This window comes from Chlamydotis macqueenii, chromosome 2, assembly GCF_036417535.1.
Source record: "Chlamydotis macqueenii isolate bChlMac1 chromosome 2, bChlMac1.mat, whole genome shotgun sequence".
NCBI classification, from domain to species: domain Eukaryota; kingdom Metazoa; phylum Chordata; class Aves; order Otidiformes; family Otididae; genus Chlamydotis; species Chlamydotis macqueenii.
This window is the reverse complement of record NC_141557.1, coordinates 45,751,000-45,778,512: the sequence shown is the minus strand read 5'-3', so window position 1 is coordinate 45,778,512 and position 27,513 is coordinate 45,751,000. Positions and strand designations below refer to the sequence as shown.

General features: G+C 38.6%; 1 protein-coding gene across 2 annotated transcripts in view; it reads left to right on the top strand.

Annotated features, from left to right (window-relative positions):
• The window catches only part of CPNE4 (copine 4), a 258,564-nt gene that overhangs the window by 183,091 nt on the left and 47,960 nt on the right, over positions 1-27,513 (top strand). For both annotated transcript variants that reach the window (XM_086741597.1, XM_086741598.1), the window contains 2 exons: positions 17,174-17,272; positions 27,259-27,345. In XM_086741597.1, the coding sequence (XP_086597723.1) occupies positions 17,174-17,272; positions 27,259-27,345 (186 nt within the window). The remainder of the gene's footprint in view (positions 1-17,173; positions 17,273-27,258; positions 27,346-27,513) is intronic.

Below are 27,513 nucleotides of genomic sequence, written 5' to 3'. Positions count from 1 at the left end.
TTGTGCATTCATTAAATACATTTCTTTATTTCACAGTTTCAGTGAATGAAACTAATGTATCTTTCCTTAATACATTTACTTAGCAGATTTAATATTTGGCACTTATTCAGAGCATTTCCTTCAAGGATTTTGAAATACTTTACAATGAATTATTTTATATACTTATGACATGAAGCTGGTTAATAACAATACAACCACCCTGGAAAGAACTGGAGAAAGTAAAGCCTAGACCCTGCAATTACCTCAGATAATACTGCCAAGCACCGTTGTTCAAACTAATTAATCAGATCTCAGCCAGGTACACAACAGAAATAAAAGCGTAACATTTTTAAATACTATTGCTTACCTACTGTTCAGATTTTCAACATTTTTTATATGTACAAAGACTCACTTTTTTAATATGTGAGTTGAGATATAGTCACAGGACTCCAGGAGGTCAAGCTTTAAAATGTTACAATACCTGGGACAAGTCGCAGCACACTTCTGGTTCAATACAGGGACTCCATCACAGAGACAGCATAGCCAAGAAATTTGGCACCTTAAGTCCATTTTTTTCCTAGTGCCTGTGGACGGGAAGAGTGATAATGTGTACATAAATAATTTGATTGAGATCATATCAGCGTTAGAACCAGGGTGCACTGCCACTTGTTCTTGACACTCAGCAGTTCTGTAAGATGGCTGGAAAGCATCCATAGATGATTGTTCACCAGAAGAGGTTGATTTTAACTGCATCTGAAAATTCATGGAAATGCACATATTTTGACAAAAATTTTCTTTGAGAAATATTTTAAGCAGGATGGGAAATTCTGGTTAGAATAACAGAGACAAAGAAAGAGAGCAAGCGATTAGCACAGCAAGAGCCCATGGCCCAGAACAGCTGGCTGAGATGTGTAAAAGCCATTTGAATACAAGTCATTCACCCATTGGCTAATTGCAAGCTGATTTTACCAGTCTCTTCTGTTCAAGCAGATTCACATTGTATAACTGAACTGGGGGAAGTGAACAAGGGAAAGGCTGATGATAGCATCCGATATATAAATGCTCTCTTTTGATGTGGGAAAGTCAGGTTCAAAACCTTGCCTTAATAAATATTTAAAGATGTATGCAAAGCAATGCAGCTCCAACAGAGAGGAATAAGAGAGAGGCACTGAGCAGAAGCCTAGGATAGCTCCTGTCTCAGTGGATAAAGCCCATCACTGAAAAGAAGAGAAAGTGGTGGGGCAGGAAGTCAAAGCAAAAAGCGCCCTACCCACAGGGCAGAAATACTGTTTTCTGTTCCCTCCCTCAGTCCCTAAGAGAAATGTGATCAGTCGCAAGTTTGGAGACTCAAAGGAGGAGGGCTTCTGAAATGCTGAAAGTCCTCCAGGGAGAGGAAAACATTTTCCCCCGTGCTCTCATTAGAAAAAGGTTTCTTGTTTACAAATGCTACCGAGGACAGGTGTATCAGGCAGGATCTTAGAGACATGCAAGAGAGCCTGTCTGTTGACTAAGGAAAGGAGTTAGACATGAGTCGTCAACAATGCTTAATAAAAACAATCCCCTTTTAAAAGAGCAACAGCTCCTTCTTGGAGACCTCTTCATTAGCATATCTGAAAAAAAGTGCTTAGCCAGCTTGATTATTGTTACTTCCTTTTAATAGACAAGTGAAAAAAAAAATGCACAGAAGTTAACTCCTGCCCCCAAATTATTCAAGGAATTCCAGACACTACATCTTGTGCTTAGGTACCTGCAAGTCATTTCAGAATATGAAGCATTTTGTACATATATTTTCTGACTGAATGCAGCAGTACGATGGTGAGAATTTACTTATGTGTAACAAGTTGACATCGTTCTGTGAATTTCGTAGTTTGTTTCAGCTCATACTTGCATAGCACAATACTGAAATGAGATTATTACTTCAAAATGAGCAACCCACTTCCAGCCCAAGATCCATTTCCAGTGATTTGAATCTCCCTTAAGGACCATGCCAGCTCTTCATACATTACTGGAATTAAGCCTAACGCTGCTCCGTGGGCAGTCAGAAAGCAAAGTGTATGACAAATATTGAAGAAATTTCTACCCTATAGGATGTTAGCTTGTCTGGAATACAGATTTCTCTGAGCCTTGAGTACTCTCAAGCTCATTCATATAAAAGGTTATTTACCTATTTCTCTTTATATTTCCTGAGAGATTCTACCCTAAATTTCATCTTTCCACTTGTGACTCCCCACTGACTACTCAGCCTCACCTTAATATCTTGACTGTTAACTGACCGACTGCTAAGCAACAATATTTTTCCTACCTCCAAAGGAGATCTCCCTGGGACAGTTTATATATCTCTGGAGTAATTGATCAAACTGGTAGGTGGGGGCTAGCTTACAGGGAGATCGACAGCTATTACGGTCTTAAAAATCTCTCCCCAGTGATACTGCAGAAACTTGAGAGACAGTGAAGCTAATTGCTGACATGCTGGTGCACACCTAGTGGAAGGGAATGCTTTTGTGTGCTGGACACCTTGCGTGCTGCTCTCCTTGCTAGCAAGAGGTACCTGTTTTGAGTGTGCCACAGAAGGCTCCTGGAAATCAGTGTTTCTGTACACAGAGGTCATCACAAATTGGAAATATTTCTGTGCATGCACGTGAAAGGCAGAGAAAAGTCTGTGCTGACTGCAGAGCTTCCATGGTTAGTGTGCTATGTTGAGTGACTTAGATTTAGACACAGGTCTAATGTATTATTCACATACATTGTAGCGCAAAATAAGGTAAGTCGTGTTTAAGTTCCCTTTTTTTCAAAGTAGCTCCCCAGCATCCTGTTCCTGCCAACTTCATCACAAAGTTCTTGTTATCTGTACGTAGGATATGGTCAGCTTTTGGGAGGATGCTAGTTGTGTACAGATGGGTTCCTGGTACACTGCTTGCTCCTTTTGTAAATCATTAATATAATATTTCTACAATTTCATCAGTTCTTCGTAAGTAATGTTGTCACTTTAGTAACATTCCTGAAAATGTCACAGCTTTATTTTTTTATCATTATATCTGCTCTTAGTTTCATCACAATGCATAGCAGAATTAACTGCACTGTGGCATCTGCTTTACTCCTGACCAGCTGTTAAAAAGATGGAGGGCATACACTGTTATGCTTGCAGATGTTTTTTTTTTCTCAGGTGTTCCTTCTGAGGGCCCCATCCAAAGAACATTGAAGGTCAATGGGACATTCTCATCTGGTGTAAATATTACAGATCCATTTGCTTCAACTAATGTTGACAGTTTGCATCAGATGATACCTCCTAATCTTTGCCTCAGAGAGAATTGTTTTTTCTATATATGACTAGTATTAGATTGCATACTTTATATTCATAGAGTACTTCACTAAGTAGGTTAGACTCCTCTGTGCTGCCTACTTGTCTCAGGAATAATGTTGTTTTGTTTCATAATGACATAATGGTGCCACCTGCAGTCCAGAGCCTCATACAAGTGGTTTCACATAATGTGGCTCACAATAATAAAAGCATTGCACACAGTAACAGGAAGGATAACAATCCTCGGTCATTTGTGGAAGTCACTGCATTTTAAGAAGAGCTGCTTTATTTCTGTTACTGCAATAAGAGCTTAAATTTCTCCCTGTTTTCCTTAAAAATTAAGTCAATGAAACCAAAATCTTTGCACTGGTGACTTGTAAGGGGCATCTGATGAGGCTCAGTAACATTACTCTCTGTAGCTCTTTCTGATACCAAGTGCACTGGAACCTGCTAAAACACTTTATTACAAATGTCAGTCCCTGTGCACACATCACAAATAAGGAAAGCACCCTGTAAACTGTGTTTGAACCTGAGAGTTATTTTCCTTTTTATTAGCAGGGTAGCATCAGAATGACTAACTGATTAATGTTGTTCTTTTGTGTCTTTCTCATCTGTCCAGTGGGATTTTCTCTTATTTTGTTTTTAATAGGGAAACCTGTCTCCTAGTGCCAAAGGATGCCCAAATACCAAGTATTCTGCTATGAATTCTTTATTATTATTACTTTTAGTGTGTGGACTTTGCCATGTGCTTTTTCTTCCACTTCCTTTTCAGAGTACCTTTGTGCGTTACATAAATGTATGAAAATATATTTCTAAAAAGCACCGACCTGTATAGAGCCAATGTGCAAACATACCACATGATTTGGGAAAATGGGAGAAAGCACGTGATTAAATAGAGAAGATATTCAAAAATCCTGTTAGTTCCAGTTGCAGTTGTTTAATAGGATTAACTTGGTATTTATGAAATTGATTTTTTTTCAATTACTTTTCTTTGTGGGTAGTGTTCAGAGTATATCTGCTGACCAGTTAGAATAATCACTTTATTCTGCCTGAATATTCCTCTCTGTGTAGGGTCTCTTTTTTACTGAAATCTGATCATTGTTTAATAGCTAACCTATTGATACAGGCATGGGTTCTACTTAAGTGTCCTTCCTTTAATCATAGTGAGACAAATCACCCACATTAGGAGGAAATAGGTGTTATAATTCCATTGAATTAAATGTTTGATTCTCCTTCTTCTTCCATTGGTAATTATTTTAATGATAGCTTCGTAATTCACCTAGTAGAGTAATAAAAGAATGTCCACACCTACATCATTTTCCTGAATGCAAAAGAAATTGCACATTAATCTGACAAAATGTTGACATTTAGGAATGAATTATCAGCTCAGTTTTAACCAGGCCTCTTTGTATTCACCTCCAGTTATTTGTGGCATAATTTTGGTCATTTATGCAATCTAACTACCTGATTGCATGTTCAGAGAATGAACTTGGATATCTGAGCAGCTACTTCCTACTGTTTATTTGGAACATAGACATGGAGCTCCGCTATTCAAAGTCTGATTTTAGAGTACTAGCTATGCTCTTTACTGAAGTTCTCATTTTTCCAAAACACTGCATTTCTTTGCATTCTCAAAACACCTGAGCCCTTTGCTAAACCCAGTGGTAACAGCCATTGCTGCTTTTTTCCAAAACTGTTTGCTAGTTTTATATGCTATAAAATACTCCAGCAATAATTATACTATTTTTCTCCCATTCTAATTTGCACTATTCTTCAGTCTGGGGTGTGTTAGTGTGTAGTTTTAACTTGAAAGCAGGCATACTGAAATGCATGGGGTTTATTTCTAGGGCAAATTCACATACAATCAGCCATTGTCTTTAAATGTCATTGCTCCTGTACATTCTGGGAACTGATTTGAAGTGCAGAGAAGGAAATAGAAAATGGGCAGATATGTACATGTTTTCATTTTATTCTTCTATGCCATTATGCCATGGAAGTGTAAGTATTTTAAGTTGCTCTTCGCAACTGAGTCATCTTCAATAACAAAAAGAAGCTAGACCTAGATTTTCTTCAGCTGCTGAGAGGTGATGGTGGAACAATGAGCAGTGAAGGTCTTGGCTCTTAGTTGCTTTCTACACAGTAATTGCAGAGTCCTGCACATCAGCAAGGCTGCATCCGCTGCTTGTTAGGCAGCCATCTCTGGGGGTGAACTGCAGAGGATGCAGAAACGCTCTGCAACAGTTCAGGGCAGGAAGAAGCAAATAACACTGTTCCAGTCGGAACTGCAGGGGTTTGTTGAGTTGGTAGAAATTTAATTGCTTGTGCTGGAATCAGGCCAGTAAACAGGGTCAGCTCTCTTGTCCTTTGAACAAGTATTTTGGCACTTTTCAGATGCAGCAGCAGCACTTGGAATTGCAGCAGAATTTTTTTTGCAGCAAGCTTTGATCCCATCTTGAATCTGGAGGGTGGTCCCTGTACTGACAACACCCACCCTGTAACCCTGTTACCTAAGGCTTCGCTCAGATAACATCAGTGCTAGCGACAGTCCAGCCCAGAGTGTGTGTCTTCACTAGTATCTTTTGCCAAAACCTTGGCTCTTTGAGGTAGAGTGAAGGTGTATCTCTGCAATCTCATTCATATGCCACTGATGATAGCCATGTGTCGGTTTCTTAATTTGACATTAATCTTTATTTGCTTATTTTGAAGGATGAAAGACAGTTGGATACAGGACTATTGTCAAAACTGCTAAGTATCTGTTAGAAATGTGATAGTTCAATGGAAACAGAGAAATCCCAAAGATAAACTTGATACCAAACAACATTACCTTTTATTGTCAGTGGAAAACATGCCAAGAAGCAGAATTTGAATGGGTATTTCCTTTCAGAAAATCTCAGTACTGGGTTTCTCACCACTGATTCAGGGCACTTTGGGCTCTTAATTTTGCTGTGTTCTGAATATGTTGGGATTGTTTAGTACTGAACTTTGAACTTTCACTTAGTCACAACAAATTACTCACAAGTGAGAAACAGGATAAGCATAGAAATTCTTCAAAATAAATATATCATTTCACAAAAATCATCATCTGTTCATAGATGGTTCAGAAGAGGGAAGGAGACAAAATTAATCAAACAAATTACTGTTTGCACATGCTTTGCTTTGCATATTTGGCAAAAAAATGTCACAATAGTGATTTAAGATATCTACTTTCTAGAGCATTCTGTGTGCAGCAGACTATTTGTCTCTTAGAAATATTGTTACACTCACAGAAAGCTGTCAGATTCCTTCCTTTAGTTCCAGTATATGTAGCTGAGTTTCCTTATGAGTCAGTGTTTGCACAACATCATGTTTCCTTGCTCAAGAAGCAGGGAAGAATTCATATAAAACAAGATGAATATGTTATTTTAATTTTTTATTTGGACTGTATCTATATTATATCATATATGTGATACTATATATGATACTATATATACTATACTTTATAAATATATTCTATATTCTTTACATTAATATAGAATTATAATATGCTACATTATAATACATATGTATATTCCACAGTGTCTCATCTTCTCCACAGGGGAAGAATCTGGCCTCACTAGATGCTTTAGTGAAGTATTCCATTACGTCACTTGGCTTAGGCTTTCTTCTGGTTTCTAGAACATTTCATCCATGTGGAAACCTCAGTGGTTCTATTTTCCTCTGCATGTTTTCTGCCACAGTTTTCCTCCCTTCCTTCCATGCCCCTATCTTTACAAAATGTTCTTTCAGAAGAGGCTGCTGTGTTCAGTCCATCCTTAGATGCCCATACCTTCAGGTTTGCCAGTCATCTAGGGTAACTGTAGTGCTGGACACCTTGCGTTGCCAGTCTGTTCCTTCCTGATTTTCAAGAGATGTTGGAAACAAGCCTGATTGGCAAATGCAGGAGCTCCCTGTTCTTGTGCCAGTTTTCCCAGTGAGCTCACCCTCAAGTTTCCACCCCACCATACAGCATGTTTGCTTATACAAGTGTCACATCTGTTGTTATGGAAAGAGATAAACCCGGAAAATACAGAGCAGATACTGAGAACTCATAATTATGGAGAACATTCATGAAACACTTTAATAGATACAAGGAGAATACAAATAGGAAAGGAAGTCTGTATAGATTTGGATAGAAGGTTAATGTAATCTGTTGAAGTCTTATTTTCTACCGAGTACAAGAACAAAAACGAGAAACTATGTTACTGTATGTGTACAAAAAAAAAAAAAAAAAAAAAAAACCAAAAACAAAGATCTGAGCAGTTACATTAAAAAATATGGTATATGTCAACAGTGCTACTGTTTCACAGTTTTAGCTTGTTCATAAGGTTCAAGAAACAGGAAAATATCTGCTATTCAGCTGATATGTAATCTTTTTTGAAAGATCCAGACACCAAGTCGTGATCTTAATTTAACTCTTACTGGAAATCTTTGACGACACATTGCCAGAGGAGCTTGTGGCAGTGCAGGGTTTTAGATTCTTCATGGAGATGTTTTCAGCATCCATGCAGGAGATGAATTCAACACTAAATACAACACAGGAGATAAAATAAGACTCTGTCCAGGAAAATAACTTGAAAACAGTGCTGAAAGAGGCTGCAGGTTTTATTTCTAAATACTTAATCTTTGCAATAATCAAGAGGAGATATATGGAGCATTCACCTTGAAACAACAGTATATCTGTGTGAAGGCACCAACTGAAGCTCAAAAGAAAAAAAAAAACAAAAAAAAAAGCCCAAACAATAAAAAACCCCAAGAAATTAGACCATTTGCACCCACTGATGACTGCTATGACAAGAGTAAAATCTTCAGTAGAATTTTCACAAGGATGTATTTAAAAAATCTGATATGTTAATATAAGATAAGGAATTGTGACCTTTACTCTCAGACCTCTACCCTTAAAATAAACTTAGGTTTAACCATTAACCTTAACCTCTAATACTACTTTAGCCATTTCAGTTACAGTGCTCTGTGTTTTGTGTCTCTACTTGATCTAGAAGGCTATTTCATCTCTTCATTTTCCCTGTAAAACATGGTTTAGAAAAAATAAAAATTTAATTAAAATTTAGAAGTGCTTCACATTTTTAATTGATTTCTTATGTACTTTATACTAAAAACTTTCTGAATTTGAAACCTCTGCCTGTATTAATTTCTTAGATTACCCATAATCGGAAAGATCCACCTCCACTGATGTTTTTGCTGTGGTATCATCTACTGAATAGAGTGACCAGTTCAGGGCCATTGAACTGAATGCTGTTTGCCAGATCATTCTTTTGGAATGATATCCAAGAGACATGTAATTAACTCCCCCACTGATTGACAACAGAAAGACCAGTGTAATCAGTCACTTTATATAAACACTCATCATTCTTACAAGCGGTGTTTGGGGAAAGGTTCATGCTGCTCTGGTGGGGAAGAGCATTTTGTACTCTTTCTGCCAAGTATCATCATCTTCCTTTCCTGCTCAAGTTATAAGGTAATGGTTGATTTTTATCTACTGACTTTCAGAGTGCAATATAAAGCTAACTTCAGCTTTTTTTAGGAACTGAAAGTAGACAGTGGGAACTGAATGGAGTCTTGTTCTGTCTGAGAGCTTTTTGATATGCACCCATCAATTATGATAAATTTCACTGCTGTGCCTGCAGCTTCTCCAATAGGTACATCAGAGAGGCCTGCCGATAAGCAATGCCTTTTTTTGGTACACAGGGAATTGTTAGTTAGATAAGCAGAAATCTCAGATACATGATGGTAATGAGAGGAGATATTACTGGGTCAGTATACTGGTTTATCACCTCTCACAAAATTTTTGGGAGACAGATTCTTTTCCATAGGGACAGAACAGACTATGAACTAAAAGGAGGGATACTCATGGAGAAAACTGCCTGAGACATATTGATAATCTCACAACAGAAGCTTTAGGGTACTGTTTACAGAAGTTTTTGCGTTATGTTCTACTATTGGTTTTGTGTTTATCATATCGTATGTGAAAAACTTGCACATTATATTATGGACTATTAGGCCAAAGACATGGGCTAAAAAAACAGAATCTCATTGACTGAGATGGAAAGTCATCATTTTCTGTTTGTTTTAAAAAAATTCAAAATTCTCCAGCCTTCTCTCTCATGAGAGAGAGATTTCTCCAGAATTCTCCAGCCTTCTCTCTGCTTGAGCAGGATACTGAAAAATTGTCCCATTTCCATGTTGCATATATAAGTTGCTAGGGATGTTTTGGATGAGGAAATAAAATAATAAAAAAGAAATGTTGTCATTGACATGGAGTTCTTTACCCTTAACACAAAGAAAGTCTGGTTTCTAATAAATTTACAGGTATGCATTACAACTACATAGACCTCAATTTTAGGCCCATGCCCAAATGAAAGTGTGCATTCACATCCATGCTAAACCTGATTACTAACTGCACAGTTTCTTGTATGTATACTGAGGATTTTGTTGCATAAACCTAACTGTGACTGCAAAGCAGAAGCTTATCTATGTTGTCACCATCAAAACCTACTAAGTAAGTCATTGAAAATCTAGTTATAAGTTGTCCCTCAAATTATGTAACTTATTATAGAATACTTCTCTATTTCAGAGGAATATCTCTGGGGTTCATTTGTCAGCACTGAACAGAGTGAAAGATCTAGGTTTGAGGCTGCCAGGCACTCTTGTAATACAAATAAGGGTAATCAACAAGCTATGGTTTTACATTATTGGTTTTGAAATGACCCTGAAGGTTCTTACGTGCTGTGAGCTGTCAAGAAGAGGCAACATCCAACTGTGAGGCTTCCCGTCATTGCTGAGGCACTGACAATGTCTTCAAATCTCCAGTGGTCGTGTGGAGAGACTAGCTTGGTGATGATGGTTCTGTAAAAGGTCCCTGTTTTCATTTGGCAAGAAGTGAAATAAGCTCAGGCTGGTGTCATATCACAGCCATCAATAAAATAAGACTCATTCACTGTGCTTTTGAATGAGAAGATGTGCCACTTTTTGTAGAAAAATAAGAATTCACCTTCCCTTCACACCTCTCTCCCAGGCAGATAATTTTAAAACCAAGCTTCCTATGTGTTTAGACCCACAGGAAGATTATTTTTCTTTGTGTTTTGCCTGTGTCTTGGGTGCTGTACTTTATGCAGCATGTCAAAGGGAATGCTGAACCACTTACCATTAACCAAGAGGAACCTATCAATGAATGTCTGTCTCAAGCCTCCTTCAATAGGCAAAGGATCTGAATCCAATACAACCCTGTCAACTTTTAACATATCAATTACCACCATCTGTGTATAGGAAGCACAAAGCTATTGATGAAACCCTGGCACTTGTTGAAGTTAATAGGGAAAGTCTCAATGCCTGCAGTGGAGCTAGAATTTCACCTAATCCTTATGGAGCAAACTCAGCAGTGCTGGTGAATTGATGAGTATTGGTCCATTCAAATTCAGCAAACAGAAGATGTAGTTTTCAAAACGAATGAGGCTCTGTAGTCAAGGAAGAAACTTTGAAAGTTGCTTCTAGGTTCACTTCACAGAGGCTACACATAGCCTCATAGTGTAGAGTATGAGCTCTTTTTCCCCTATTCGTCTAGGGTTTTTTTGAGCAGTTTAGTTTGAAGAATTGAGTTAATCTTTCTGCGAGGAGAAAGTTCAAATATTTTCTCTACACCACTCTGAAGAAGGCTTTACTTCAGCCAGTGAGAGGCTTGCAAGAAACATTGGTTCATTTCAGCTGGTTCACTCTGCTCTCACTGGAGCCAAACTTCAGAGGAAATCTAAAATGAGCCATAAAAAGTTTGTTTTAACTTCTTGGAGAAGCACAACTAGTGAAAAGAGAAAACTGTGATGACCAGCTTGAATTTAAAAAAAAAAAGAAGAAGAGTGAAGAATTTCATGTGCAGTAGGAATTATCAAATTTCTGTACAGTTATTCTCCAGCATGTAACCCAGGGTTGGGATATGTGTAATACAGAATTTGGCCTTGGAGCATCATGACTACAGAAACAGGGTAACTTGAAGTGTTTTAGCTTTGCTACTGAAGGTTTTGCGTAGCTTTTGTCATACCCAAATGGGGAGAACAGATAGGTAGTGGATAAAGGCCTTCCTATTAAAGACCTTCTTTGAAGTATTACAAGTGGTGTACAAATGCTTCAGAGAAGTACAGTAGGACATTTACTTCGTTACCAAGTAATAATAGCCCTGATAAGAGACAGGCTGTTCCAGGAAAATTATTTTGATGATGAAGTAAATTTTTTTCTGAGATTTTCTTTCACCTTCTCTGTTTGGCTTTTCCAAGTATTTTTTTTTTAAATGTTGCCACTGATCCTAGAGAATGAAACAAAGAAGAGTTTCTGTTTGTAGCCTTTGGCCACCTCATACCACCCGCAGCTCAGGGGGAGTCTGAACATAGAGCAGGTTACTGACATTTGCCTCAAGACTTCGTTTCTTTGTGAGATAGTAAGTGTCCTATAAACTCTACCTAAAAATTATTGTGGTGTTATTTTAGTTTAGAGTTGAATTGTAAGAACTTTATAACTGTCTGGGCTGTAATTTATTACATTCAAGTCCAAAAATTAGCATTTTCCTTCTTGTCTAGCCACAAGATACCTTGTTTCACAGAAATGCAATGAAAAGCCACCAAGACAGTTACTGTTCAGAATTTAAACCACTCTTGTTCAGTACTGTTCCACTAACACCTAGCTAGGGACTACAGGCAAGTAATGGACAAAGATCATTCTCTTCCTTGAAAGGTATCCCTTCCACTCCTTTTTGAGTGTCAGGGGATAGATACTGAAGTAACAACACAAAAAGGAATTTCCTTTTTCATGCAATATGTGAACTAGGATCTCACCTGCATCAGAGCCAGATCCGAGGAGCGAGCCTCCTATTCAAGGGACTTCTCAGACTGCTCGAGGCTGCTGTCTTTCTGGCTGTTTTGCTTTCCTGGTAGCATAGGGCAGCTGGAGAGTGGACCAAGGATTTGGTCTTCTCTTCCATACAAGCCAGTATCTTTTGGTCACAACTTAGTGAAGTGTTCTAAGTAAGCTCTTACATTGTCAGGAAGGCTGCCCAACACTGTACCTCTCCAACTAGGTGGCAAGGCAGTACCAGCACAAGCCATACTAACGTTTCATAACTGGGCTTTGAGCATACGCAGAGCTGGAGAAACTCTGGCTGGCAAGACTGGGAATTTTCTAGTTTTTCCTGGCTTTGTGCATGCTATAATCTGCAGTGTCTGGCCAGCTGAGGGAAACATAAATGGATTATTTTCAATAAGTGCATTTCCATGGTCTGGCTGTCAGCTGCCTCCAGATAGGATTTAGTCATGAGACTCACTGCCAATCTTTTAAAAATTAACCTTTGGAGCATGTTTTGGGCTGGCTCATAAGTAGCAAGGTTAAGTTACGAGTCTCTCCATTACCTCTGCCCAAAGGTGCTGTACATTGTATATATGCTCTCTCATTGTGACAGCCTAATGGGGACAAATCACTTGAAGCATTTCCCTGAAGGTATATAAGGAAAATAATCCAAGTACGTACAGACACCCACACACAAACACATACTTATAGTAGACAGTCTTTTCTCTTAGTTTTCCTTGTGTTTAAATCTAGATAGGATGGTGAGCATGGGAAGAATTATTTTATGACAATTGTCTAAGAATTTTGCTCAGTGAAAATATAGTCTGACTTTCATATTGAGACTTGGAACACCACTTTCTTGTCTCCAGTCAGGTCACGGAAATTAAACGTTAAAAAAATAATGCTTGAGTTTGGACCATATGATCTGGATCTGAGGTAGGAATTCTTTTTTTTTTTGCTGTTGAATTATCAAACAGGAAAACTGCCTCACTCCATGGAAGACAGTGGATAGAGAAATTGGTTTATTTCTTATCTAAGCATCATCACATCACAGAACATCAGTATTGGCTGGAGCTAGAGGATGGTCCAGATTATATTTTTGTGAAATATAATTAAAATCAGAAATTGCGCAAGTGGTTTTTTTTGCTCGTGCAGAGGTAGCACAATTAATCTACCTGGCATCTTCTGCAAAGCACTAGAAAATTCAACCAGAGAAACCTATGCTATTTAAGCTCCAATGCCAATGCCATTTGTCTTGCGTACTGCTCAGAAGTTCCTTTTCTAGCGAGAGTCAAAATCTATGCTTGGTGAAAAAACCTGAACAGAAATAAAACTAGTGAAAATGTCCATCTGCATCCCCTGAGATATCTTCTTCTTTTTAAAATGGCTTTTCTCCCTCCTTTCTCTAGTGAAAAGTTTCACTTTTATCTGAACACTGATTTACCAGTGTTCAAAATTAAGCCTGTGGAAAGCCTCCTTAAATTAATGAGACTTTTAGTAGAAATTAGGTATACTGTTAATCATCTGCTTAAGCAACCTGTAAGAGTACAGGCCAAAGGAACACATTAAGGTTTGCCCAAAGATAAAGGATGTATTTATATATTTTAGAAGTACTTTTCACATACAGCTGAAATGTAGAATCATTACTGTGTACAATGTGTTTTTTCTGAGAGTAACAATTTCTATGGCCAGATGTGAAAATCTGAAAAAAAAGAAGTCATAATGAATGTACTTGCAGGAACCCCCTTTCTCCCTTCACTCTAATTGTGCAAATGACAGTGAGATAATCCTGTAATTGTTTGTATTTTCCATGAAACCAACATGAAGATTGAAGTACCATCTGGCCTTCTGAAAACTAAAGTTAGAAAACCTCTAGCTTGAAAGAAACAAGCAGTTGAATCCCTGTTGTGTGAACATCTTAAATGTAATTTAACTTTGCTCATCTCCAGTTAAAATTCTAACCACAAATCAGCACTTGGAGCTTTTCCCTCTTCATAAGAGTTAGCATCCTAACAGAAATTTTTCAAAGTACTTTTTCCTGGAGGTCTCTGATAACCTTGGCTCTGTTCTTATATTTATGGTCCAATAGAGTTTAAAGACAGAACTTGAGAAGTAAATCTGGTTGGAAAATTTTGCAATAATGGTTGTTTTTATCTCTGTGAAATAGCCTTTTTTTCGAAAACATTTTTTGAAAAGTTGCCAACATTGCTAAAACTATACTTTTTGCACATTTGTATCAATTTTGCTATGACATGTTGACAAATCTTTTTACTTTGTGTTACTTTTAGGATCTTAAATCATTCTCACAATCATTGCGTTAAAAAAATAATTTTAAGTCAAGCTTCATCTGTAAAATCCATTTTTTTCATTAAATATTTAGAAAGCATTTTCAATAAAAATTGACTCATATTAACCAGCGATTTCACAGGAAAAGAAGATGAAGCTGTTTCAAGCTCTATGAAACAAAAACTGTTAAAGGGCTTTATTGTAAATTAAATATTTTTTTCTTGGTTTTTTTTTTTTCTTACTAGCTTATCTAAAAATTGCAGTTGATAATAAGCATAGAGTGATTATTAGTTAAGATTTCATCATAAAGAATTTTCCAGGGCTGTTAGTGATTAAAATACTGTGTCTAGTTTTGTTCCAGGCAACATTACCACTATAGGAAACAGAAACACACTTTCATTTGATTACTGTTGTATAAAATGTAGACTACAAACAAACACACACAGGAACTACCCCTGCCTTCCCCTCTATCCTCCACGGAGCCCCTAATATTAAAGCTGCTAAAAAGAATCTCCAAGTCTTAGAGCAAAATATTTTCATTTTTTGATATGGAGATCTTCATTTTGTCTGGGATCAAAGTAAGCAAAATTGCAGGCGATAGGATGGAAAAGTAACAGAGAGAGGGCTCAGGAACCAGGTCTTTGCCTGACCAGTGAACTGTTTCAACCAATTAATTTCTGTAGCAATAAGAGATGTGCTTGTACTCTTTCCCTGCAGGCAGTCCTTTGTAGCTCTACTGCACATCTATATGGATCAGAGAAATTCCCTGTGTATCAAACCAAATCTCTTCTTGGGGCTAACAATTTTGCATGTTCAGAAGAAAGCTAGAGTCATTCTTAAAAAAAAAAGAAATCTAAATGATAATGTGAGTGGTGGTGTACTGCCTGGAGGAGTCCTGGGTATGAATTTAGTGAAATCACCACCTGTGTTGCTTCTACAAAGGCAAATAAGGTGCATGGGTATTTAATAGCATAATAAATTCAGGTCTCTGGCTTAGATGTAGAGATCAAATATCTTCCTACCTGTGGTTCAAGTGAGCGGACCTCACGTGGACAAACATTTGTGTGGAAGAGGCTATTTATTAACTTACGGCTCTGTTGGGAGGATGCTAGGTGATTAACATCCATTAAGGCTGACTTTGTGACAGACCTCGCTAGTAGTGAGTTAAGTTGTTTTAGATAGTCTTCCTCCTGAAAGTTTTTTTTCTCCACTTTGCTCTCACTCAAATAATTCAGTCAATTTGCCTGTATCTCAAGCTTTCAAGCTTTCAGTAGAGTCTTTCCCCCTATCCTCAAAGTGAATTCACAACCACTGGTTTGGTGGTCCAGTGAAAAGGGATTGGCCACAGTCCTCTCATACCTGGATTATTCAGGCTGGTTAGAAAGCATAGTCAGTGGACATGAAGTATGTTTCAATAAAACACTTTTCTGGAAATATTTAACACTCAAGATCCAGTCAAGATTTAATGATTTCAGTTCCATTCTGAGTGAACTCAACATGCCCCTTTGGACCAAGCAAACTTGAGGATTTTCTGAGGAGCAAACCTTGCTCTTCCTCTTGTGTTGTCTGACCACCAGTGCTAGGTTAAAAGCACTGAGCCTCGTTGAGATGGAGTGGCCTGATAAAGCCCACTGTTGTTAAGCCTGGTACCTCACTACTGCTGCCCCATCACCTCCAGTTATGCGTCATTCCTGTCTTTCTCAGCACAGAGCTCCTCTACTACTCCCACTGGTCAAGTCCTCACCCCAGACCCATGCACAGACCTAAAAGACTGTGGCCCTCAGGAGGGAGCCAAAGTTACCCTCAAAGCCATCTGATAGCCACATGTCAATGCACTCCTCATGCAACAGGGCAGATGGCTTTGAGGCATTTCTGCTCTAAAAAAAAAAAAAGAAAAAGACATGTTTGATAAGGGGACATTTTCAGTAAAAGTGTCCTGATTCTGTCAATGTAAGAGAGTTTTATCCATGAGGCTGAGTTTGGGATTTTGTTCTTTAAATTTGTGAGCTCCTTTGTTGTCTTTGGGCCAGTTTTAAAATTAATATTTAGCAAAGTATGTAGTTATTACTATGTGCTTCAGTCTTGGGTAGCTGAATTTTATTTAGCAAGGTCTGTAAAATAAAATTCTCACAACTCAAACTCATTGAGATATTCATGTTTATGCAGGAATTTAGGAATGACTACCAGTGGGGTTTGGTTTGTCAGTCACTGTTGACCAACACCAGAAAACAGCCAAGATATGGGCTGTTTATACACTGACATGTATAAATTCAAAGCCATTTCAGAAAATTATCTCGGTAACTATTGTCTCGCCTTCACTGACTGTAAAACTGAGAATGGTAGCATTTGCCCACGGCAGCTAGAGTTTTGAATATTAATTTGTATTTGTAAGGCACTTCAGTGAGCTAAGTTAGTCTTAATTCAGGACACCATTTGAGCATGAACATGCAAATATACGTAATTCTGTATTTTTATGCCTACAAAAAGTTGCAGTAAAGGAATCCTTTCTTTCTAAAACACTTGAACTTTATTTAATCAGCCAACTCCATAACACACAGCTGTGTTGAGATTCCATTTATCATTACATTTGAACTAGACAAGTATTTGTTTTTAATGTCTTGTGATTGCCTTCTAAATAAAACACTCCCCCCAATGCATATCATAGTTTCTCCTGTAGTATTTTTCAATAAAACCTGTTTTCTATCTGAGGAAAAATGTGCTCTTTTGTTCTCTTCCCTTTTCCCTCCCCAGTGCGTAGTTTGGGATTGGGATTCCAATGGAAAGCATGACTTCATTGGAGAATTTAGCTCAACTTTCAAGGAAATGCGAGGAGCTATGGAAGGAAGACAGGTAAGTGAAAACCACTCAAGCAATCTCATTATGTAAGCTTTGTAAAGCAGTGTTCCTCGGACAATCCTGTAATAAAGCAAATGCCATCACCTCATCATCTCTTGGAAGTTTAGTTGCAGTGTTGATCTCTCTCATAGGTTTTACCACTATCTGGACATGATAGTCTGAAAACACAAAAAGCAGCCTTTCCTGTACTTCCACACCTGAAATACTTAGTCTTTTTCTAGTTCATATTCTACAGGCATTTCTTTCTGCTAAGATTCATTTCCTTTGAGTCCAAGCACATGGTTTCTATGAAGTGCTGTGCTGTTATGGCAAAGCAAAGCAGATGCATAATCTGGATACTCAAAGCGTTTTCCTACTGACCTAAAGGCTTTTATTGGGTGAGGGTCATTCTCCATCTTTCTCCATTTCTCATGTGCAGCGTTCATTGCTGCCAGCTCTAACTTGAACCTATCATGAGGAAACGAATCAGTTTCCTAAATACCTAATGAATTACAGACCTAAAGGAAAATGAAAATGTTAGCTTATTAATAATTTCACTTCTTTATGTCAGCCTGATCTTTTCAAATTGAAATTGATGGTAATTGTTGAATATGATAAATGACTTTGCATATCTAATTCCAGAAATTGTCATTTTCTATTATTACTTACTCCTGAAGGTGTTAGTCTTGATAAATTCTCTGAGGGGGAGTTTAAAATGTTGGCTTTCTAATCTGCTGATAATTTGTATTCAGTGCTTCATGGTGATCTCAAAATCAAATACAAATGCCTAATAAGGCTTATTTGGGCTTTCCATTAAGGTTCTGGTTATAATGTGTTAATAGAAAGCTAATAGAGTCAAAAGGTGTTTAATAAATGGTAAGCAGTTAGCCTATTCCATAGGTCAAGAAGTTTTTACTATCCTTCTAGATAACTTCTATTGATGTTCTTACAACAACCTAGAGTTTAGCTTATGTATGTAAAATACTGTTGATACATATCAGCCATCTATTAACTCATTATAAATAACTTCTAAACAAAACTTCTGTGTAAATGAAACCCTATTTTGTTCTCTCAGAGTCAAATTAAGTCAGATCAGGACCCACTGACAACATAATGAGCTGAATTTTTTTGCAGCTTTTACAGCACTTATATGAACTGATACCTGCCAAAACTTAAACCAGACTGAATTTGAGTGGAAGTAAAGCCTATCTAAAGAGATAAACAGATTCCAAAGTGAAGAGTATTAACAAGGCCAGTGATGTGACAACACTCCAGTTTTGTATAGAAATACCTGTGGCTGGGAAAGGAACTGTGTGAGGGTGGTAAAGGGTGTATATTTCCAACGCAAACAACTTCAAGAGAGCATCACAGTCCTTCCCAAACAGCCAACTTGTTGGCCAAGACAGACTTGTAGTCCAGAGTGCCAGGAATGGCTATGAAGGATAAATAATATATTCTTTATTACGATGGAGAAACAGTGTACTCTTTTCAGTCCTAGCTAGCAAAAAGGATCGTGACTTTTTCAGAGGCATAAGCAGTTAGTACAGTTATTTGTCAATTCTTGTTCTAGGTTGACACTGCAGTATCAGAGTGCCGTCCAGGAATGTTTTAATGTTGCACAATACGTTAAGTGCCTAAACCTTTGTCTTGCTAAGGGCCTGCCATTTGCAATTCAGCAGGCTGCCTTTCACCTTTAACTTTGCAATCTGCTTTTCACTGCAAAAGTACAGCTTTTCTCCTCCCCGCACCTGAGCTGTTGTGGTGTTGTTTCTCCCTTGTTTCTCTCATTCTGTTGTTACTGTTCAGTTGTTCTGTGGGCTTGTACCTGCAAAACATGGTGTTGTTGTTAGAGATAGTAGTTCTCATGGGACGCAATTACAAGCAGTGTGAGAATCAGTCCTTCTGCCCCCTCCCCTTTTCTAATCCTTGTTTTGTAGCCTATTCTAGAGGAAAACAAGTATTAATGGAGAAGATAGTAGGTGATATTCATTTAAGTGGCTAATAAATATTGCCCAAAAATGTATGTGTACATGCTAGATGGCTCTTGCACCTGAAAAGTAGGCTTCAATGAGCACTAATAGCATGATAGGCAAGAAGAAGCAGTATGGAGTTGAGCAGATCCTGGTGAAAATGATATAGTTATTATGGAACAAGTATTGTGGGGGATCGCACGTTGTACAGGAGAGGTTTTTTGTGTGGGAGATCATGTCACTTGTCACCTAGCTGAAGCCAGAGAGCAATTTCTCTTTCTCTTTCTCTCTTTCTCTCTCCCTCTGTCCCTCCCTCCTTCGTCCTCTCTCCTTTTTCTGTATTCTCCAGAAATAACTATTGTTGCTAAAGGCAATATATGCTATTAGCTGTGGACCCCATAAATGCATCTTAGTGTATAGTTTTTCTCAACATCCTTTGGGCAACATTAAGTAATATGATTAGTATTTGTCAGTTTTTTCTTTAGTTTTATTCTCCCCAAGGAAAAGGCATGTGCAATTACTTTGAATAAAGGGGGTTTAGTAAACCTTGAGGGAATGGCAGAGGAGGAGGAAGGTGGTTTGCCTTCAAGTGGATGTGTTGCTAGGTATTTCTAAATAATGAAGGACACATCAGAGAAATGTAATTACACGTGGGTGAGGAGATGAATAGGTCAGACATAGTCCTTGGTTCCTAGAAGAGACTTTTTCATAGCCTCAGACCAGAAAATGTTCTGTTTTCCATGTAGTACTCCTTTCAGTCACAGGATAAAATTGCCAGCTACATCCTTCAGCTGATGGCATTAAGCATTCTTTCACGTAGCATCACAACAATGAGTGATGAAGATGAGGACTAAAACCAGGAATTTCATCTCAGATGCTCTGGAAGCTAGTGTAAGGAGAACTCAGGTCTGACATCCCTGTTTGAGTTGCTAAGGCGACACGGTGAAAGTTTTTATTCTGGTTATATTTTCTTTTATGCACTAGACTTTATAGCCAGCTACAGTACATTGCTATAGTTCTGTCAAAAGATAATCAAAACACTCTAGTGATTGTCAACCAGTGTTTTTCACTCTCCCAGGCAACTGGAGAGAATAGGAGGGAACATTTATCATTGACAGAGGATCTAGGAACTCTCTCCTTAAGTACCAGCTGCACATCTGTGCAATGTTAAGGGAAGCTACACCAACGGCACAGCTTTCCCTCCCTGCCCATCAGCAATTACCAGCATTAGTTGGTATAAGCTTCACAAGCTGTCAGAAAAGCATTAAGCAATAAGGGTGAGAGTAACATATTAGTTTGTGCTGCTGAGCAGGAAGAACTGTGTGTCAGCTGTGAACTGTTAGTACTTCTGACTATTTCATCAGCTCACCTTATCTCTGGAGGAGTTGATAAGGATCTTGAAGTTGCCTTTTAATTGTACATAGTTCATCTTCCAGAAAGCACAGGGTATTCTGACCCATTCTTCAACCTCCCCCTCTGGACTACAAGATGACAGTATCTTGTAGCCAATCTATCAACTTCTACAGAACCTCTTGAGATGGTCAGAATGGATATGTATCACCTACTTACTCAAAGGAGGAGATGGTGCTTCTAAGGTGATTTCAGTTCCCTCTCTTGGCTGGGTACTGATTATCCCAAGTTTTGAGTGTCAGTCTCTCTTTGATCAGATGAGCTTATAGTTGGCTTGCTGGCTTGCCTCCACTGTGAGATTTCTTTCTTGGGAATTTGTGTTTGAGATCAGGCATCATTTAGATAAATGTTGTGAATCTAGCACTGGCAGCTTGCTAGTGCTTGAACCAGTAGTGTGTGAAGGAAGATGAGAAGATTCCTCCTCTGAATGACTGATCACCTGTTTTGATCAGGAATGGCATGAGTAGTGTATGAATTTCTTTCCTAAATGTGGCAGGTCCTGGGTGAGATTCACAGGTCTTGAATTATGACTTCTTCAGAGTGACAGTTGCTTCTTTGTGATTGAAATAATTGAATTCTGGGAAAGCTGGTTGGTCTTTGGTTGGTGGTACAGGACAAAATTAATTCATGCTGTTTAAGAAAACTTCCTGATCATGAACAACGTCAAGAAAATAGCTTGGTGTGTGTTTCTTTTCCAGAGCTACCTGTTGTCTTCAACTGTGACATTCTAACACCTAGCCTGTTTTCATACTAACCACAAATAAAAAATGGCACAAATATATCCTCTTGTTCAAATGTATATCTGAAGCAGACATTTTTAAACCTTCTATGTAATATTTCTCACCATTCCAAAATTCATCATTTACTCCTTCATCATAATTGATGATGAAAATAACCCAAGAAAACACAGTAAGAACAAGTTATCCCTACTTGTGACAGTATTTTTACTGTCACAAGTAGGGATGTGACATCACAGTAGGGATGTTTCTAAACACTTAGAGTTTATTGTATGGTTAGGATTTGCTCCAAATTTATGCATAATATATATTTTTAATATGTGTGTATAGTGACAGTTTTATTAGATTTTATTAATATTAATCTATCAAACATTTTTAAACAAGATTATAAAAGCTTGATAAAAATTTAAAGACTATTAAAGCTTTTCATAGTTGAAAGGAGAAATACTCTACTAATGAGAAAAAGTCACAACTTTTTAAAATGGAAGCAATAAAACCAGAGGGATCGGCGGTGGGGGGGGGGGGGAAGTCATAGAAACGCCAACCACCTGGATTCCCATGCAGTATGGGAGTTACATAAGGGAAAAATATGTTCCTATATTACATAGAAATGGACACGTGTCTATATGCACACATACAAAAGAGAAGGGGAGGAAGAAACTTTACTGTACTTACCACCTCCACTGATATTCCCACATGTCTGGGGTGTTATTAGCAGGGGTCGGGAGGGTTGCTGAGGTGCACAAGATTGAGTGGCGTCCCGAGGGGACCTGAGTTGGTGTGCTGGTTTTGTTTAGTGGAGGGGGGGACTATGGTGGCAGCTTCTGCAAGAAGCTGCTAGAAGTTTTCCTTTTGTCTGGTGGACTTGACAGGGCAGGCTGCTGGCCAGTTGGTGATAGTGATAATGCCTCTCTGATAACATATTTAAGAAGGGGAAAATTAAAAAAAGGAGTGAAGAAGCAGGGGCAGAGGTGGGGAGATGCAAGCCCTCACCCTCTGGCCTCCTGTCAGGCGGGTCTCTGGGCCTGATTCAGCCTGGATGGCCTGGCCCAGCCAAGGGAAGTGGTGAGAGGAGATGTGAAGAGAACCTGAGAGGCATCTGTCTGAGCCTGGTTGTGAAGAATTTCTTATGAGGAATGGCTGCAAACGCCAGGGTCAGTGAAGAAGGAGGAGGAGGAGTAAAGTCGCTCTTGACAAGATTCCCCTGCAGCCCGTGGTGCAGCCCATGGTGAAGCAGGCTGTGCCCCTGCGGCCCATGGAGGCCCACGGAGGAGCAGAGATTATTCCCCTCTGTGCCACTCACAGAGTGGGTAAGGAGGTGAAGATGAATTGAAATTAAGTTAAGTCCAGGAAGAGGGAGGAGGGAAAGGAAGTTGGTTTTGTTCTCATTATCCTGCTTTGGTTTTATTAATAATAGTAATAATAAATAAATAGTTTTCCCCAAGTCAAGCCTGTTTTGCCCATAACAGTATCTTCAGTGATCTCTCCCTGTCCTTATCCCAAACATTGAGCCTTTTTGTTATACTATCTCTCCCCTATTCTGTCGGAGAGTGGGGAGAGAGAGTGAAAAACTGAGTAGCTTGGTCCTGAGGGGGGCTAAACTACGACAGTCGGGTCCCCCCATTTGTCCAGCTATCTAACTATCATCTTACCTCAGGGCCTTTGCATCAGGCAGCTCTTCAGATAACTAAGCACGTATGAGACTGTTAAGCCTTTGGTAATAGGCCAAGGAGCTTATTGACACCAATGAACAATTCCATGTCTAGCTTTATCAGGAAACAGGCAAGTTTGTCCAGGACTGTCTGCAACATCAACAGCTGCTGTTGGCTCCAGAGAGGGCAGCAGAAGCCTCAGGCCGTGTCAGGCACCTACCACATCCATGTGATTAGGCGACCAGCGGTACAGCCTCAGGAGCATGGGTGAAGCTGGGGGCCTTGGCTGAGGAAACAAGAAATGCTTTGATTTTCACTTCGTTCCCCAGGTGCAAGTTACCAGAGGAAACCACTGATAGTGATTAAAAGCAGCTCTTCTCCCATGGTGGATGTCTTTCTAGGACAAAAGGAGAAAAAAAAACCCATCCTGTCCTCTTGCCTAAAGGCATGGCAGGAATAAACTAGCCTTTCAGGCAGGAGGAGTTGCAGTTCACTTAAAAGTGACTTGCTTTTCTTGAGACATTAGAAAGAGATAACACGGGATATAATGCTGCCTGCTATCGATTGGGTTTTTTCGCCCTGTCCATTAGATCATGATTCCTCCTTTGTCATTTACAAACTATGCAATTTGTTGCAGCAGCTGTACATGAAGGAACAAGAGAGAAACAAAAGAATTGCAGAGGAGGCAAGAGAACATGATAACCCAAGCTTTGCCATAAGCTTTCCATCCCTTTCGTCACAGGACTGCCCCATGTCCTGGTGTACAAACACAGTGTCCCAGAGAAAGCAACTGCTCTGTGTCATGATTGTTCTTGCTTTAGGGTACGTGAAACTCTCCTAACCCCTTAATTTCTTTCTCTGAATAGCTTGCACTATTGGTAGCCACATACTGTCACCTTCACTTCCCTTTGCTGGCGTGTGGCTTGGGTGGTTGCACCGTTTGCTCTTTTCTTCTGAAGGTTTGGTAAGAGAAGGGGTAAGGATGTTTGGGAAGGCAGCATCTTTCACTGCAGAGAGTAACATCTCCCATTGAGTGATCTGTGTCTCCTCATTACAGCAACGAGAGGATTAGGACCTTACAAATGTCAGCATTAGTTTGCTGACTTTCATTGAAGAATAACTGGATGGAGTTTGGTTTACATTCAGAAATTCTACACACAGTGATTTAAATTTCAGAATTTGAAAGAAACACCAAAGCAGTACAGTCTGGAGGTTCATTACCAACATTTGCAACATTATATTAAATTAACAGGAGATAGTTAAAACCAGATTGCTTTCTGTTTCAGATTCACTGTGTTGTTTGACAGGGAAAGTGCTTGCATAGCCCAGAGCTGCCAGGCATTTGGAGGAAATGCTAAGTGACTTTCAGAATGATGAATCCAAATTTCACAATGTTTACTGTTAGTGTCAGATTGCAGACTCTTCCATTAGTTTCCTCTCAACTGAAAAGTTAATTTAAGAGACAAAAATGAATCAATACAAAACAATGTCAGATACCAAATCAATACCGGGAATGTAGGAACAGAGTGAAAATTGAGCTTGGCTTCACAGTGCAAGCAAAATATTTGAAAATTGTTTCTCGTTATTCTTACCTGCTTAGAGCTGTATTCTGAACTCTGTTCCCTTTACAAGAACTGGAGATATGACAAGGCCTATATAGGGAATTTCCTTTAAATTATGCTTGTCACATAATCAGCTCGAGCTGTGGGAATTGCTGAGGTCGAAACTGGATCTTGGTGGGTAAGTGAAGATTAGAGTTTCATGTAAAATGGTCTTATTGTTTTTTTAAGCCTACCTATGAATTAGGAAAGGACTTCTCACTCCCCTCCCCTTCTTTATACTACCACATCAACAGATTTAATAGGCGCAAAACTGTTCTTTCTTTCTGATTTCTTATTTGCTAGGAATTTGCTAGTCCGTTCTTTCCTTTGCTTTATTATCCACATTAGCCAATGGCACGTTAGTGACTTGCACAGGGAATATTTTAATAAGCTTTAGATAGTTGCTGAGAATTGTTATCCATACATCTCAAAATGCATTGCAAAGGTAGGGGAACATTCCTACTTACATTTTACATTTACTGCTGAGAGGCTGCCCACAGGCACAGATTTTTCTCCCCTGAAGTAGTGTTTTATGCTGCTTTGGTGCTTATATAGTGTAAACTTCTTACAGAAACCAATTACATTAACATAATATTTACCAGGCTTAAATAATCCTTTTTCCAAGGAGGGAAATAAAGTGCGTAGTGTAAGGATTCATACAGGTCAAGCCTTGTTTAAACATGCACATTGAAAAGTGTTCATGTCAGAGGATGATAAAATTAGGGAAGTTCACCTTGGATGTTCAGGGGAAAGCAATAAGGTCTCGCCACTGTAGTTCAGTGTCAAAGGGAGGAACACAAATCCTGACTCCTATTTTTCCTATCTATTTGATATATTAGTTTCTTTATAATATACAGACAGCACAACTTCTCTGCAGGAATGCTTCCAGTAAGTTTGGATACAACTGTATGCTAAGCCATTTTGCCAGACAGCAACTTAGCAAGATGCGAGTGGGCAGTGCTTTTGCCTTGCTGTCAGATTGCTTTCCCAAACATGAGCTTATTGCACCCTGGCATTGTGTCACAGAGCACTCTCTTTGCTTGGAAAGAAGGGCTTTTATTTCTTAAGCCTGACTGCTTCCCTTGAGTAGAGAAAACATGTTTATGGAGGATTTCCCCTGAACATGTGGGCCTGTGTCTGCCTGTCTTCTCAGTTGGAAAATTCATTTCACAAGACAAATAATTGAGCTGTAGGCTAACTGGGAGAGCAAGCAGATGTGCTTCCTGCAGTTGGAACATTTTTTTTGTCTTTTCCCATTCTTCATTCTGTCACCTGTCTCCAGTAACACAGTGATGAAAACTCTCCTCCTCTCCTGTGCAGAAAAGGTCTCATATTGCTCCAAAGCCATATGTTTTGCCTTCCCTTTTTTGCCAAAAGCTCCAAGTTTGAAATACTTCAGAGACATCCAAATGATTGCTGCTAGGCAATGGTTTGAAGCTTGATGAAATCACTGGGGCTGTTCATAAGGTAAAAATTATTTTAGGTGCTCAAACATTTTGCTCAGATCCTATATGGAGGTCTTCACTATATAGACAAAGTGTTGTAATACTTAAGACAGATATGTTTCATTTCAAAATGTCATAATAGGTATTTTTGGATAATGGTCCATTCTGGTTCCCTTTGGAGATATATTATTTATGTTACCCAACATAACATTAGCAGCTCACGTTTTCTCCCAGCTCTTGCAAACAACAGTCCTAAAGAAAATAGTAATGTTCTTAGCCATATTTAATAACACATTACCTGTACAAATCTGGATTTATAAATGCCAATACATACTTGCATGTACAAATATATTTGTCCTGCAGTAAGAGCCATGAATAACATGTAGCCATTAAATGTCAGGGTTGGGCTTACCAGTCTCCTGAAACCAGAGGAGGGCAGAACACTTGAAGCAGAAATCAGTAAGACTCTGGGAGATGTTATGATGAGGAAAAAACAACATATTTTAGTAACTAAGTGGGACTATTTTGCTGTAAAATTGACTGTTTGTAAATACAAGTAATAATAACATTTGCAAAAAAAAAGGGGGTTTAATATATACTTAGGGATAATTTTTTAATTTATCAGTAATTACTTAACTTCATCTTTGTGCACTTCTTAGTGATTTTCTTAACTTTTTATTTTACTGTCAGACTTAAAGGAAAAAATATTGCTGTCTTTCAAGAGAGTGAGATCATCTCTGATCAGAATTTCTCTAATCATAAGTTTAATACAAAACACCAGTGTTACTGCAGAGGCAGTGTTGTAGTTAATACAATGCATTGTGTTGCTCCCTCCAGCACTTTCATTTATATTAAGTTCCTTCTTTTTTTTCTCCCCTTAAACCATCTCAAAACATTCTCAATTTTGCTTATATAACACCTGAACCTATAAGACTGGAAGACGACAAGACACAGATCTGAGTATCTCTGTGGCATCCACACGTGTGTGTTTGAAGACAGATGTTTGCCCTGGGCCTTTTTCTATTAAGATCATTCTCTGCAAGGTTAATGATTTTAATTTTTTCTTCTGTGTGCACCATTATTTGATAGGAGTTAGTCAACTGTGGAAATCAGACAGTGCCATTGTTGTTAATTATTCAAGGTGTACACAAATTTTCCTTCAAGCAGTGACTGCTCTTTTTCACAGGTACAATGGGAATGCATTAACCCCAAGTACAAAGCAAAGAAGAAGAATTACAAGAACTCAGGCATAGTCATCCTTAACCAGTGCAAGGTAAATACGTGTTTTACTCTTTGGCTATTTCTTTACTGAGCTCTCAGCAATATATTTTAACGTTGTTCGGAAACATAGACAACAAAGTAGAACTACCTATAGAATAGCAATGGAAACTGATCTACTACAAAACAGAAAGTCAAGGACTTGAATCCCAAAAGTAAGCTG